Source organism: Lissotriton vulgaris, chromosome 12 (genome assembly GCF_964263255.1).
Source record: "Lissotriton vulgaris chromosome 12, aLisVul1.2, whole genome shotgun sequence".
Taxonomy (NCBI): domain Eukaryota; kingdom Metazoa; phylum Chordata; class Amphibia; order Caudata; family Salamandridae; genus Lissotriton; species Lissotriton vulgaris.
In genome coordinates, this window is record NC_141700.1 from 93,823,145 (window position 1) to 93,838,101 (window position 14,957).

General features: G+C 50.5%; 1 protein-coding gene across 4 annotated transcripts in view; it reads right to left on the reverse strand.

Annotated features, from left to right (window-relative positions):
• Positions 1–4,897: 4,897 nt before the first annotated feature.
• The window catches only part of CGN (cingulin), a 251,828-nt gene continuing 241,768 nt past the window's right edge, over positions 4,898–14,957 (reverse strand). For all 4 annotated transcript variants that reach the window (XM_086947325.1, XM_086947326.1, XM_086947324.1 and 1 more), the window contains exons 18-20: positions 5,769–5,887; positions 5,505–5,613; positions 4,898–5,082 (exon numbers count right to left, since the gene is read on the reverse strand). In XM_086947325.1, the coding sequence (XP_086803451.1) occupies positions 4,915–5,082; positions 5,505–5,613; positions 5,769–5,887 (396 nt within the window). In that variant the 3' untranslated portion in view covers positions 4,898–4,914. The remainder of the gene's footprint in view (positions 5,083–5,504; positions 5,614–5,768; positions 5,888–14,957) is intronic.

Genomic DNA, 14,957 nt, shown 5'->3' on the forward strand with positions numbered 1-14,957 from the left:
GCCACAACATGGCTGTTCAGAGTCCAGTTCTTTCACTAACATGCTTCAGCACCCTATATTTTTCATTTTGATAAGAATAAAATGGGACGCAAGCAGCCTGACACTTTTAAAGCTAGTTTCATTCTAATTTGGTTATAGATTTTTTTTTTTTATTTGTGTCAGGGAATAGTCAGGAGATGTATATGAATTCATATACAAATATTTCCAATTTTGTAGAACACTATTCTCTACAATATCAATCATACACCTGTTCTCCTCTGGAACACACATCGCAAGCCAAATATCTTGAGAACCTTCAAATACTTATCACTGCGCCTTCCTACCTGCTCTTCTCCACAGCCACTAATCTTAGCCCCATAGATTGAAAAGTTGAGAAGATATAACTACCTTACAAATGGAACATTATTTTAATAGCCATAATTAATTGGCGTCCAATGAACCCACAATTATTTTTTTCAGTGGCCTGCAAGAGGTTTATAACTAGATCTGATATTTCCTCACAATAAAAGCCCTGGACAACTTCATATCACATACAATATGATTTCACCCTCCCACTTCTGCTTATAACACGTCCTTTTCCAAAGATTGCCTATTACATACAGCAAAGGACTACCTACTTTATCTTCCCCACAAGCGTCTCTTCACACAACATTTCCTCATCCTAGATAAGCAGCCATTCTATCTCAAGTATAACAAGCATTAGAAATGCAATAGGTCTCGCAGCATTAGAGTTAGTGCTTTTAGAATTGTTAATAGGTTTTTTGTTGTAAATCTTTTGCATTTTATTTTTTTGTAGGCAATGCAAAAGAATTACAAATCCAAAAAGCAATAAGCAAATGTAAAAGCTTTAACTAAAAATCCTGCGAGACCTATAGCACTGTGTGAGGGTGAGGGGTTGAGGGGTTGAGGGTGAGTGAGGGTGGGGGTGAGTGAGGAGTTGAGTGTGAGTGAGGTGTTGAGGGTGAGTGAGGTGTTGAGGGTGAGTGTGAGTGAGAGTGAGTGAGGGTGAGGATGAGAGAGTGTTATTGTGAGTTAGGGTGAGGGGTTGAGGGTGGATGAGGGTGAGGGTGAGGTGTTGAGGATGAGTGAGGATGAGTGAGGGTGAGTGTGGGGTCGAGGGTGAGTGAGGGTGAGTGAGGGTGACTGAGTGTGAGTTATTGTGAGTGAGGATGAGTGAGGGTGAGTGAGGGTGAGGGTGAGTCAGAGTGAGTGAGGGTGAGGTGTTGTGGGTGAGGTGTTGAGGGTGAGGTGTTGATGGTGAGGTGTTGAGGGTGAGGTGTTGAGGGTTATTGAGTGTGAGTGAGTGAGGGTGAGGTGTTGAGGGTGAGTGAGTGACGGTGAGGTGTTGAGAGTGAGTGAGGTTGAGGTGTTGAGGGTGAGGATTTGAGGGTGAGGGTGTGAGGTGTTGAGGGTGAGTGTTTGAGGGTGAGGGCGAGTGATGTTGAGGGGGTGAGGTGTTGAGGGGGTGAGGGTGAGGTGTTGAGGGTGTGTCATTGAGCGTGAGGCTGAGGTGTAGAGTGTGAGTGAGAGTAAGAGTGAGGGTGATTGAGTGTTTTAGTGTTAGTGAGGGTGAGGTATTGAGGGTGAGTGAGGGGAAGGGTGATTGTGGTATTGAGAGTTAGTGAGGGTGAGGTGTTGAGTGTTAGTGATGGTGAGGTGTTGAGGGTGAGTGAGGGTGAGGGTGAGTGAGGGGAACGGTGAGGCGTTGAGGATGAGTGAGGTGTTTAGGGTGAAGTGTTGAGGGTGTGGGTGAGGAATTGAGGGTGAGGGAGGGTGAGTGTGGGTGAATGTTTGAGGGTGAGTGATTGAGGGTGAGGTGTTGAGGCTGATGTTTTGTGGGTGAGTGAGGGTGAGATGTTGATGGTGATTGAAGGTGAGGTGTTGGGTGAGGCGTTGAGGGTGAGTGAAGTTGAGGGTTGTTGAGTGAGGATGAGTGAGAGTGAGGGTGAGTGAGTAGTTGCGGGTGAGGTGTTGAGGGTAACTGAGGGTGAGGGTGGATGAGGTGTTGAGGGTGAGGTGTTGAGTGTGAGTGAGGGGTTGAGGGTGACTGAGGGTGAGTGAGGGTGTGCAGTTGAAGGGGAGGCGTTGAAGGTGAGTGAGGGTGAGTGAGTGAGGGTAAGGTGTTGAGGGTGAGTGAGTGATGGTGAGGCGTTGAGGGTGGGTGAGTGAGGTTGAGTTTTTGAGTGTGAGGCATTGAGCGTGAGTGAGTGAGGGTGGGGTGTTGACGGTGAGGTGTTGAGGGTGAGGTGTTGAGGTTGAGCTGTTGAGGGTGAGTGTTGTTGCTAGTTGTTGAGTGCGGATGATTGAGAGTGAGTGTGAGTGAGGTGTTGAGGGTGAGGTGTTGAAGGTGAGGTGTTGAGGGTGAGCTGTTGAGGGTGTACTGATACACTTGTAATTTGTGGCCGAGCCTGTTTGCACGGCCCGGAGGAGGAGGGGGGCACTCGTGTGCTGGTGGTTTTACTGGCCCTGAGCCAGGCTTCTATACGCAGTAGAGCGATGGGCTCTGCGGCGCCACGATAACGCATAGGTGGGAGCTGAGCTGCAGAGCAAGAATAGCTAGGAATGTTACTGAGCTGCAGGTTCTCGGGTGCGTGCAGAGGCGCAGCTTCCGTTGGTGCAGCAGGTGCAGTGGCACCGGGGCCCGGAAGGCTCCACTGAACCCTGGTTATTGCTGTTAATTCACAGTTAAAACAGCAGCTAGGGGCCAGTGTCCGTCCCTGAACTAGACACCAGGGCACACGGGCTAAGCCACTGGGTGCGCGCAATTTTCGTGCACATATAAATGAGTGTGTAGGCGTCAGCTAAGCCGGTTTGTGAATGAAAGATGGGAACATCAAGAGGGTATGAGCTGTGGAGGGCACAGAGACGAAAAGAAAGAGATAGTAGTTGAGATAGGAGAGTGGACAAGCGAAAGAGAGCGAGAGAAGCGTGAGCATGAACAGAGAGGAAGGACGAGGGAGGTAAACAGGTGGATGGAGAGAACACGGGGTGACGTTGAAAACGGGGGGCAAAGCAGGAGATGTAAACATTGGATACACGGGATGACGAGGAGAGCGATATAGGGTGGAGTGGATGAAATGAGAACACTGGAAAGACTAGAGATATATAGATAGGGATGGAAGCGACTATATGGGGACAGGATGAAACTGGAGAGAGACACGGGAGGGAATAGAAGAAGGAAACGGGGCTGAGAAGGCAGCGCTGCAGATGGGGGAGGGGGAAAGCAAGGAGCCGAAATGGCCAGGGAAAAAGAACTACAACATGTACGATGAAATAAATTACAAAAAGAAAATAAACTGAAGTCACATGTCATGGAACCCACTTGCAAGAACACGTGTTCGGGTTTAAAGCCCCCTCCTTTCCTCCATTCCCAACACTGAGCTCTGTCTGGCGGGCTTGAACAGCTGTGAGGAGGCCGACCCCTCCAGGAGACCCCGTCCCCCGCTAAAGTGTCACCGAGCTGGGTGATGCATGACGCCTGAGAAAGCAAATTAACCTCAGCCCCCTCTGGGAGTGGTGGGGGGGAGGGGGAGGGTATAGAGAGGGAGAGGAGGAGAGACAGGACAGGGGGAAGCAGCAGAGACACGGCGGGTAAAATAAACAAACAAGCCTTTCACCGTAACACGGCGGGCAGGGGAGGGGGCGGAGAGGGGAGAGGAGAAGTTCGACAGGGGAAATGCGAGACGGCGGGAAGGGGAGGGGGCGGAGCGGGTCTGTGCAGGGGAAGCTGCCTCGGGCTGGGGGTGCTAGGAGAGGAGGAGGGGGGAGGAGAGTAGGGGAGGCACGGCGTTCTAGCAGTGCAGGAAGAGCGGAGCTGCTGAGAGATGCTGGGACTGGTGCTGGGAAACATTTGTGCAGAGCAAGGCTGGCCCATGATGTCCGGGGGCGAGGCGATCCAGGCAGGCAGGGGAGGAGAGGAGGAGGGGGGAGGAGAAGTGCGACAGGGGAAATGCGAGACGGCGGGAAGGGGAGGGGGCGGAGCGGGTCTGTGCAGGGGAAGCTGCCTCGGGCTGGGGGTGCTAGGAGAGGAGGAGGGGGGAGGAGAGTAGGGAAGGCACGGCGTTCTAGCAGTGCAGGAAGAGCGGAGCTGCTGAGAGATGCTGGGACTGGTGCTGGGAAACATTTGTGCAGAGCAAGGCTGGCCCATGATGTCCGGGGGCGAGGCGATCCAGGCAGGCAGGGGAGGAGAGGAGGAGGGGGAGGAGAAGTGCGACAGGGGAAATGCGAGACGGCGGGAAGGGGAGGGGGCGGAGCGGGTCTGTGCAGGGGAAGCTGCCTCGGGCTGGGGGTGCTAGGAGAGGAGGAGGGGAGACTGCAAGTGAATGAGAGAAGGATTGGAAGAAAAGGGAAAGTAAGCACCAAGGTGGAGATGAGGGTGAGCGAGGAGGGGACGGGGGGCGGGGACTTTCACATCGAAGGGCGGTGGGGCCAGGGAGACGAGAAAGGAGCAGCGAGGGACGGGGGGCGGGGACTTTCACATCGAAGGGCGGTGGGGCCAGGGAGACGAGAAAGGAGCAGCGAATGGAAACTAGCGGCAGGCAGGCAGGGGAGGAGAGGAGGAGGGGGGAGGAGAGTAGGGGAGGCACGGCCTAGCGGCCGTGCAATCAAGTAGTGAGGGGGCGGAGCTGGGGAGCGGGTAAACAAAGACTGACATGCACGCGCCCGTGACTTTTAAGGTCAATGCGCATGCGCATAAGCTTAATGCGCATGCGCATTGACCTTAAAAGTCACGGGCACTGCAAGGAATCGCCACGATTCCTTGCAGTGTTGCCAAAGAGTGGATAACTCGCAATACTCTCGCCTTGCTCGATGCGCATGCGCATCGACAGGCGAGACCTAAAAAGGGAAAGAATCACATGCCTCATGAGGAACCTCTATTACAGAGCACAGGTCTTTCTCTGAAGCACCCATCACTTACCACGTGTCCTTCTCCAAAGCTTTCACGCGTGCTTGAAGCTGTTCATTAATCTCATGTTGTTCTTCGAGATCCCTTAATGCTTTCTTCCTCAGGCCTTCCAAACGCTCAATCTCCTCCTCAGCTTCGTCCACCTGCCTCTTCAGAGCTTTCACTCGTAAATTGAGCTGAAATTGTGAGGAAAAAGAAAGATGTTTAACAAAAAGAGCTAAGAACTGGCAAGGAAGAAGTAAAGATGCCAGGGTGCCACAACAGAAAACAGGAACCGAAATACAATAGTCATGGTAGTATTCCCATGAAGGAAGATCACTCCACATTTTTGTGAACGGCCAAATGTATATCAAATATCACAAGAAACAAAAATTATAAGAGAACTAGTAACTTGCATCATGGGAAGATGAACAAAAAGAAAAGATGCATTTCCATCAGAGGAGGAGGCGACAAAAGTAAGATCAGTGGGGTAGCATGAGTGGTATCCTAAAAGTTAGGAATAGGAGAAAATAGAGCAATAAAGCAATCTACGATCAGCCTTTAAGGCTAGGACGTCCAGTCCAAGTACAGGACGATAACACATTTTCAAGTAACACACCTGGTCCTTCTGATCATTGACATGCAGTCTTTCGTCGTCGAGCTGGATAGTGAACTCTTTTACTTTCCTTTCCAATTTACGATTTGAAGACAACAGCGTATTCTTTTCTCTGGAAAATGTAGCAAAAATAACTGCATCATGCAAATAGGATTATGTTGGAATCAAAGGTATAGCTGGGGCGCAAGCAATACTTTTTTGATCAGTCACATAATTGCACATAGCCAGCAGCTCATAAACACCCCTCCCCTGGCCAGAGTTACATACCTCTCCTCGGCCTGCAGTCGGTCTTGCAGCTCTTGAACGCGCGACTCCAGCTGTGACACACTTGCGTTCGGTTTCTGCAGTCCCTCAGAGCTGGCCAGGCGGCTCTTCAGGTCTTTGTTCTGGTAGGATGAGGGATACAAACAGAATGTTAGGTGAATGAAGAGACGAGCATATAGGCATATACTACCTCTCCCACTCCCCGTCACCAAATCTAATCATCTTCACACTGCAGTGACAAGATCATCAACCGGTGGCCAGTCATTGGAGATCTGATGGTCTGAGTCCCCTTTCGGTTGGGTGATTGGCTTCAGAATAAGAATAGTTACTTACCTGTAATCTGTGGTTCTCCAGTATTGGTGTCTTTCATAGATTCACATGCCTGAATCATTCCGCGTCGTCGGAGTGGAAGTCCCACGGTACATAAAAAAGCAATAATATGCCATAAATATGTAGTAAATACCAATAAAAACAAACCAGGAAGTAAAGTAGCCAAAGCTACAGTAGGAAAAACTTCCACATCTATGACTATCCCAGTCATTTTGTATAGTCCAAACTACAGCCAATCAGGCGCCAGCACCCACCAGAATGTTCTCTCCAGAGGCTCAGGCTCTCAGATTTTCTCGCAAGGAGTGAAGGTAAACCAAAATAGCCTAAAATCCTCTGAGGGGAGGTGGGCAGGTTGCATGTGAATCTATGAAAGACACCAATACTGGAGAACTCAAGGTATTGGCAGGATGGTACTAATTCCCTATACTCTGCGAGGATTATACAACAATTCTTTAAAGGCCTCTTTAGGATGTTCCCTCCAGTACGACGACCACCTCCTGCGTGGCATCTTAATGTAGTCCTGGCACAACTCATGCGTCATCCATTCAAACCCATCCACAAGGCCGACCTGAAATATCTCTTGTGGAAGGTATCACTGCTACTGGCTTTAACATCCTCCAGAAGAGTCAGTGATATCCAGGCCTTTACAGTTCACCATCCTTTCCTGCAGTTTACAAGTGACTCTGTGATACTCCGCACTAATCCGAAGTACATTCCTAAAGTACCTTCGGATTTTCACCTCAACGATCCAATAATTCTAAAGTAATTTTTTCCTAACCCGCAAACACCGGCGGAAAGGGCGTTGCATACGCTGGATGTTAAGAGATGTCTTAAATTCTATCTGCAGAGGACATCCGCTTAGCGCACTTCTGACCAACTGTTTATCACCTACGGTGCTATTCATAAGGGGCAGGCAGTTTCGAAACAGACTATTGCGAGATGGATATCTTCTGCCATTACCTTTTGCCATATGCAAGCAGGACGACCGTTGCAAGCAGTACCTAGAGCTCATTCCACAAGAGCAATGTCATCGTCTACGGCTTTATTTGCTGGAGTTCCTCTTCAGCAGATCTGCAGAGCAGCTTACTTGGGCCAGTCGCCATACATTTACCAAACATTACTGTCTGGAGGCAACCAGCGAAGCTGATACTTCTGCGGGTCGTGCAGTTCTACTAAATCTTTTAAAATAAGGTGAGCCTGTTTTCCCACCTCTATTACTGCTGTCAGACGCTTCATATGTTATGTTTTTACACATGCTTACATGATTGCTTTCTCCTATGCTTAAAATGCCATGTGTATTTTCAGTTTACACTGCTTTATGACTTAAATGCGGACAAGCTTTACAACCATTGGCGTCTGCCTAGCACGGATATGTACTGCTAGCTACTCTGATTCAGGCATGTGAATCTATGAAAGACAACCCTAATACTGGAGAAGAACATTAGTTAATTACCTGTAATCTGTGGATCGCCGCCAGAAAAACCTTCGAGGTTGCGTGAGACAGGCCTGATTTTGCTAATTGCAGGAAGAAAGATAGAATCTCTTCCGGCGTTGCTGAAAAAGGGTGAACCCCGTTTGAGCGACACCAGATGCAGAAACGCTTCCATTTAAGACTGTATGTCTTTATGGTAGCGGGTACCCTTGCCTTGGCCAGAACCTCCTTGCATTCCTCCGGGATGTTTAGGTGGGCGAACTCACGGTACTCAGGCGCCAGGCCGCTAATCTCAGTGATGTAGGATCTGGATGATAAACCTGACTGTTCTGCATGCTGAGTAAGTTCGGGATTGGATTCAACTGAATCGGTTTGCACTCTGACAAAAGAAGAAGCTCTGTAAACCAATACTGGTGCGGCCATCTGGGAGCAATTAGGATCAATTGGCACAGTTCCTTTTTCATTTTCCGCAGAACCTTGGGGACTAGTGGAATCGGTGGAAAAGCGTACGCATATGTCAGAGACCAATCTATCGAAAACGCATTCCCCCGAGAGCCTTTGAGGGGATGCCAGCTAGCAAAGAATTGGCATTTGCTGTTGGTCTTTGTCGCAAATGTACTGGTGGTGAAATTGAGACTGTCTGAGGGGAAGGTGTTTGAACCTGATATTCATCCCACTCTGACTCATCTTGTACCTCTCCTTCTTCTCTTTGTTCCTCTTCTTCCGAAGACTTAGGATCTACTTCCTCCACCCGAGACTGGGGTGCATTTGAAGCAGGATTTGTTGGTTGTAAAACTGGCACAGGCGCTTCAGTAGCCAGAGTAGCGGGCACTGAGCCTGTAGTTTCAGATGGCGGAAACCTTCTATAATAATCATCCAACATGTATTGTAGGTTGGTCAGTAAAGCAACTGGTACTTGCGCGACAGGTACACTGTCTATCTGGGGCGCCATTTGTACAGGTGGTTGTTCATCCTCCTGTTCCTCTTCTTGAAACTTTATATTCAGCTCAGAAGGACTAGTGGCTGCTCCGAATGTATGAACCACATCATCCTCACTGTCCGAGTCTAAAAGTCGGTCAGGAACCTGCGATGATGTTCTCTGAGGTGAAATATGCAGGGGTGAAAGTGGATAAACTGTCTCACGTCCTTGAGTTAAAGACTGCTTTGGTGTAAAGAACACCGTCGACGGTGACCAGACCTGCAACGCAGTGCAAGATCACAATTGCGGCGTAGACTGTGTGTTTTCCGCTGCTACAAGAGCAGACGTCAAAGGTTCCGTCGTCGACAATATAGATTTCATCGACGAAATAGGCTTCGTCGACGGGACGGGCTTCGTCGACGGGACGGGCTTAGTAGACTGATTGGGCTTCGTCGACGGAATGTTCGTCGTCGACAGTACAACCTTCGTCGACGTCTTCGTCAATGGCGGTAACTTCGTTGACGGAGTGGAGCTCGCCAAAGAACCCGTCGATGGCATCTTCTTCGTCGACGGTAGAGCCTTCAGAGGAGCCAACGACGGGGCGTCGACGAGAGAGGTCTAACGGTTACATAGACCATGGTAGGTGAAGAAGCTGTCGTCGTCATAATCATCTTGGGTTTGGGAGATGAGAAGGTCATAGTCGACGTAGATGTAGCGTCGACGGAGGACTTAGTCGACGAGAAGACAGAAGATGGCATCGTCGACGATAATGAAGTTTCCTGAGGTGAAACTTTGTCAGCTGTTTGAGGCAATCTCTTGGTGGACCGTTTTTGAGGTACAGAAGAACCCTCCAAGTCCTTGCCTGTGGGAGCAGCCTTAGAAGTGGAAGGCTTGTCAGATCCCTTAGAAGGTTGAAGTTTTTTAGCAACCTTAGCCCCAGGAGACGGCAATACCTCAGACGCAGGCCTCTTTCTAGACGCTGAAGTGGAACCAGAGGCAATACTGCCAACCTCAGACACAGGATGATCAGAATCCTTAAGCTTTGTAGCCACAAAAGCAACCGACCCTCTGTCTCTGAGAGTCTTTTGAGGAAAAGTTTTGCAGATCTTACAGTCCTTGACTTGGTGAACAAGTTACTTACCTTCGGTAACGCTTTTTCTGGTAGATACTATATCTGCCTGTGGATTCCTCACCTTGTGAATATCCCCCTTGCGTCAGCAACATTCGGAAATTCTTTTCGTAGCCTCGTGCCGACGTGGATAGGACGTCACAGAGACACGGCTCCGCTCGCGACTCCGCAGACGTCACCGACGCCTATAATAGGCCCACGCCGGCGTGATGACATCAGTTCCGCCCTTTTTTCCGTGCCATCGAGGCACACGGACGGACCAATGACAGTAGCAATATACACAGTATACACAATAAACAATTGCCAAGGAGAAAAACACAAAGTGTGGAGCAAAAGCAAGAAAGCAAATAAAGCAACTCCTCAACAATCCAATATATTAACAATATAACACAATAACTCTGGTAAAGAAGAGTGGACAACGGGGAGGCGGGTGGGTCAGTGAGGAATCCACAGGCAGATACAGTATCTACCAGAAAAAGCGTTACCGAAGGTAAGTAACTTGTTCTTCTGATAGATACATCTGCCGTGTGGATTCCTCACCTTGTGAATAGAGTCCCACAGCAGTCCCCACTCCCGGAGGAGGGTGTCCACTCTTCTAAACCAGGAAATCCTGAAGGACAGAGCGCGCAATGTGGCCGTCCCTCCTCACTTCGGTATCTAAGCAGTAATGCTTCGCGAAAGTGTGGAGGGAAGACCAAGTTGCCGCCCTACAAATATCCTCTACAGGAACACCTCTAGCCAAAGCAGAGGTTGACGACTTACCTCTCGTAGAATGAGCCCTTATACCCTCTGGAGGTTCCTTACCGGCCAAAGAGTAGCAGATCTTTATACAGAGGACAATCCATCTTGATAAAGTTCTTTTATGGACCGCTCTTCCCTTCTTGCAGCCAGCAAAGCCAATGAAGAGCTGGTCATCCAAGCGACAGTCTTTAGTTCTGTCCAAATAAAAAGACACTGCCCTTTTGGGGTCCAGACGGTGCAACCTCTCCTCCTCCTTAGAAGGGTGCGGGGGAGGATAAAAGGTAGGGAGGGTAATGGATTGACCAAGGTGGAAAGGAGTCACCACCTTAGGAAGAAAAGCAGCCCTGGTCCTCAGAACCATCCGATCAGCATGAATGGTCAGGAACGGGGGCTTGAAACTTAGAGCTTGAAGCTCACTCACCCTCCTTGCCGAGGTTATTGCAACGAGAAAAACTGCCTTAAAGGTTAAAAGCCTCATAGGACATTTATGAAGAGGCTCAAAGGGAGCGCCCATCAGAAAGGTCAAGACAAGATTCAAGTCCCACTGAGGCACAATAAAAGGAGTAGGAGGGAACTTGTTTGTGAGACCCTTCAAAAACCTTAAAACTACAGGTGACTTAAAAAGAGAGGGCTGGTCAGGCAAACAAATAAAAGCCGACAGCGCAGAAAGGTAGCCCTTAACCGTGGCAACAGCAAGCCCTTGTTGTGCCAAAGAAAGAGCAAACCGCAGCACATCAGACAAACTAGCTCTCAAAGGGTCAATTTTATCCTGACCACACCAAGTGACAAATCTAGACCATCTACATGAATAGACAGTCTTAGTGGAGTCACGCCTGGCAGACAAGATGACATCCACCACGTCAGGCGTGAGAGAATAGGAAATCAGGTTGCCCTGTTCAATCTCCAGGCATGAAGGTGCAATGACTGGAGGTGGGGGTGTAGAACCTGCCCCTCCATCTGAGAGAGGAGGTCTGCCCTGAGAGGGAGACGGAGCGGCGGGTGAGAGGAGAGGTGGAGTAGATCTGTATACCACACCCTTCTTGGCCAATCCGGGGCGACCAATTTAACTTGGGCCCGGTCTTGGCGAATCTTCCTCAGAACCCGAGGAATCAAAGGTATGGGAGGAAACGCGTAAAGGAGTTGATTTCCCCAACTCAACTGAAACGCGTCCCCCAAGGCTCCTTGCATCGGATACTGGAGACTGCAGAATTACAGGCAGTGAGCATTCTCGCGAGTGGCAAACAGGTCCACCCGAGGAGTCCCCCACGTCCGAAAGACGTGACGTACCACCTCCGGGTGAAGCCTCCACTCGTGGTCGGCAGAGAACTGCCGACTGAGACTGTCTGCACGTACGTTCTGAACTCGGGCCAGATGATTTGCCATCAGAAAAATCTGGTGGTCCTGAACCCAGGACCAGAGACGCAGAGCCTCTCTGCAGAGACACTGCGACCCCACACCTCCCTGCTTGTTGATGTACCACATCGCGGTCGTGTTGTCCGTCAGGACCTGAATTGACCGACCGCGAAGGGAAGGGAGGAAGGCCTTGAGCGCTAAACGTATCGCCCGCAACTCTAGAAGGTTGATGTGGAGCAACCTTTCCTCTGGAGACCAAAGACCCTTGACCTCCAGATCCCCCAGATGAGCACCCCACCTTAGAGTGGATGCATCCGCTATTACCGTGGCCACCGATGGAGGAAGTTGGAAAGGCTTTCCTTGCAACAGATTGCCTTCCACGCTCCACCAAGACAGATCCGCTGCAGTTTCTCTGGAGATCTTCACTGACTCCCCGAGATCTCCGTTGTGCTGATACCACTGCCTGCGGAGACACCACTGGAGTGCCCTCATGTGCCAGCGTGCATGGTTGACCAACAGAATGCAAGAAGCCATCAGACCGAGCAGGCGAAGGACCTTCAGGACTGGAACGACCGCTCCATTGTAAAATAAAGGAATAATTTCCTGAATATCGCGAATCCTTTGAGGAGGAGGGAATGCACGACAAACAGTAGTGTCCAGTACGGCACCTATGAACAGGTTGCGCTGGGAGGGCACCAGGTGAGACTTGGGTACATTTATCGAAAAACCCAACCTGAACAACAACTGAGTTGTCTCTTGCAGATGATGGAGCACCTTCTCTGACGACTCCGCTTTGATCAGCCAGTCGTCCAAATAAGGGAACACAGGTATCCCCGACCTCCTGAGATGAGCTGCCACCACCGCCATCACCTTGGTGAAGACTCGAGGCGCAGTAGTAAGACCAAACGGAAGGACCGCAAACTGGTAGTGTTGCGATCCCACAGTAAAACGGAGATACTTCCTGTGCGACTTCAGGATAGGGATGTGGAAATAAGCATCCTGCAAGTCGAGCGACACCATCCAGTCTCCTTCCATCAGCGCTTGAAGAACCTGAACAAGGGTGAGCATCTTGAATTTCTCCTGCTTCAGATAGAGATTCAAGATCCTGAGATCAAGGATTGGACGAAGCCTGCCATCCTTTTTGGGGATCAGGAAATACCGGGAGTAGCATCCCTGACCCCTTTCCTGCTCTGGGACCACCTCTATTGCACCCTTTCGTAACAGAGTTAGAACCTCCTCCTGCAGAAGAGACAGATGTTCCTTGGTGCAAAAACCTTGACAAGGAGGGTAAACAGGAGGGAATTCCCGAAAGGGAAGGGCATACCCATTTTCTACAAGATTGAGAACCCAAAGATCTGTTGTAACCGATTCCCAATCCTGTAGAAAATGGGTAAGCCGACCCCCAACCGGACCCACATGATCCTGAATAGCGGATCTAGGGCTGCTTTTCTGTGGCAGGGGGGTTGGAAGAGGTGGAGGAGGAAGAGGGCTGACGTCCACGAGGATGCGCTCTTTGCTTTCCCCTGTACGATCTGTACATTGAATTTTGCTGCTGCTGCTGTTGCTGCTGCTGCTGGCCTTGCCGGAAATTCCGAAAGGAGCGACCAAAGCCCCTGAACCTCCTGTTGGAAGAAGTGCCTCTGATCTGGAGACCCAAAGACTTAGCTGTCGCTCTGCAATCCTTGAATCTCTCAAGAGCCGCATCCGCCTTCTTCCCAAAGAGACCAGATCCATCAAAAGGAAGATCCAGCAAAGTCGCCTGAACATCAGCCGAAAAGTCCGATGACTTCAACCAGGCTGACCTCCTAGTGGCGACAGCAGTGCCCATGATACGGCAGTGTCCAGACCACTTTGAATAACCTGGCGAGCCGCCGCCTGAGTATCAGAAATCATTTCCTCAAAATCCTTCCGGTTGGCATCAGGAATTTTTGGAACCAGGACACGCAAAGAGTCCATCAGGGCATGCACATACCTTCCCATTAGACAAGTGGCATTAGCTGACTTCAACGGCATGCTCGCCGAAGAAAAGGTCTTTTTTGCAACCTGGTCCTGTTTCTTTGCCTCCTTTTCACATGGAACCTGAGGAAAGGCACTAAGACTCTTTTTAGAACAGGCAGCCTGAATGACCAGGCTCTCTGGCGAAGGATGAGAAGACAGAAAAGCCGGGTCCTCAGGAGCAGCCCTGTACCTCCTCGCAACACTCTTAGAAACCGCAGGAGCCGACAATGGTTTCTTCCACACCTCCGTAATAGGATCTGTCAAGGCATCATTAAATGGAAGCAAAGGCTCAACCACAGAATTCGGAGAATGCAAGACCTCAGTGAGGATATTGGACTTGAACTCCACTGTAGGCAAAGTCAATTGAAGAAGTTCAGCTGCCGTCCTCATAACTAGATGGTAAGGTTGGATATCCTTAGAAGGAGCACCAGAGCCTGAGGGCAACTCCCACTCTGGAGAGAAATCAAGACTTCCTGAATCCGCCAATTCCTCAAAACAGCTCTCCTCCAATTCACCTTCCTCAACATCAGAATGTGAATCCAGGTACCTCTGCTCTTCCAAAAGGCGTTGAGCTTCCCTTCTGGACCTCTCCTTTACACGCCTCGCAGCCGGATCCACCTGCGGCTCCGACGGATTCGGGGCCGGCGCCGGAATCGAATCCGATGGCACAGAAGAATGCCCTCGAGGACGATCTGGAGCGGGCGACGCTGGAATCGGCATCGACGACTTCGGCGGAGCCGGAAATTGCCAATGCGGCGTCGGAGCCGGCATGTAAGGCATAGGAGGATAGGAGTGAGGAACACCCAGGCTGAAAGCTAAAGGACCCATGGGACCCGAAGGTGCACCAGAGGGGTACCACGCCCTTGAGAAGACGCCATACATAGCGTTAAGAAACGCTGAAGGGTCCTGACCTGGAGCAGGAAAGGGCGGCTGAAAACCATCAGGCCGGTCCTGAGGAGGGATCGGATTCGGCTCTTCAACAGGCGCAGAATCCACAACCTCCCGAGCCTCTTCCTCTTCACGGGCCGGGGACGGCGCCGGAGACTGATTCGGAGCCGGAGAGGGTACCGGAGCCGGAGAGGGTACCGGAGCCGGAGTGGGAGAGCGCCCATGCGACTCGGAAGGTGAGGCCTCACCTTCAGGCTCAGAGACTTCGAGAATAACCACCTTCGAACGTACCTTCTTCGGTGACCTCGACCTCGACTCCTTACCAGACCGACGTCGGGACTCATGTCTCCTCTTCTTAGGTTTCTTCTTCGACTTCGAAACATGATCCGACGCCGACTTTGA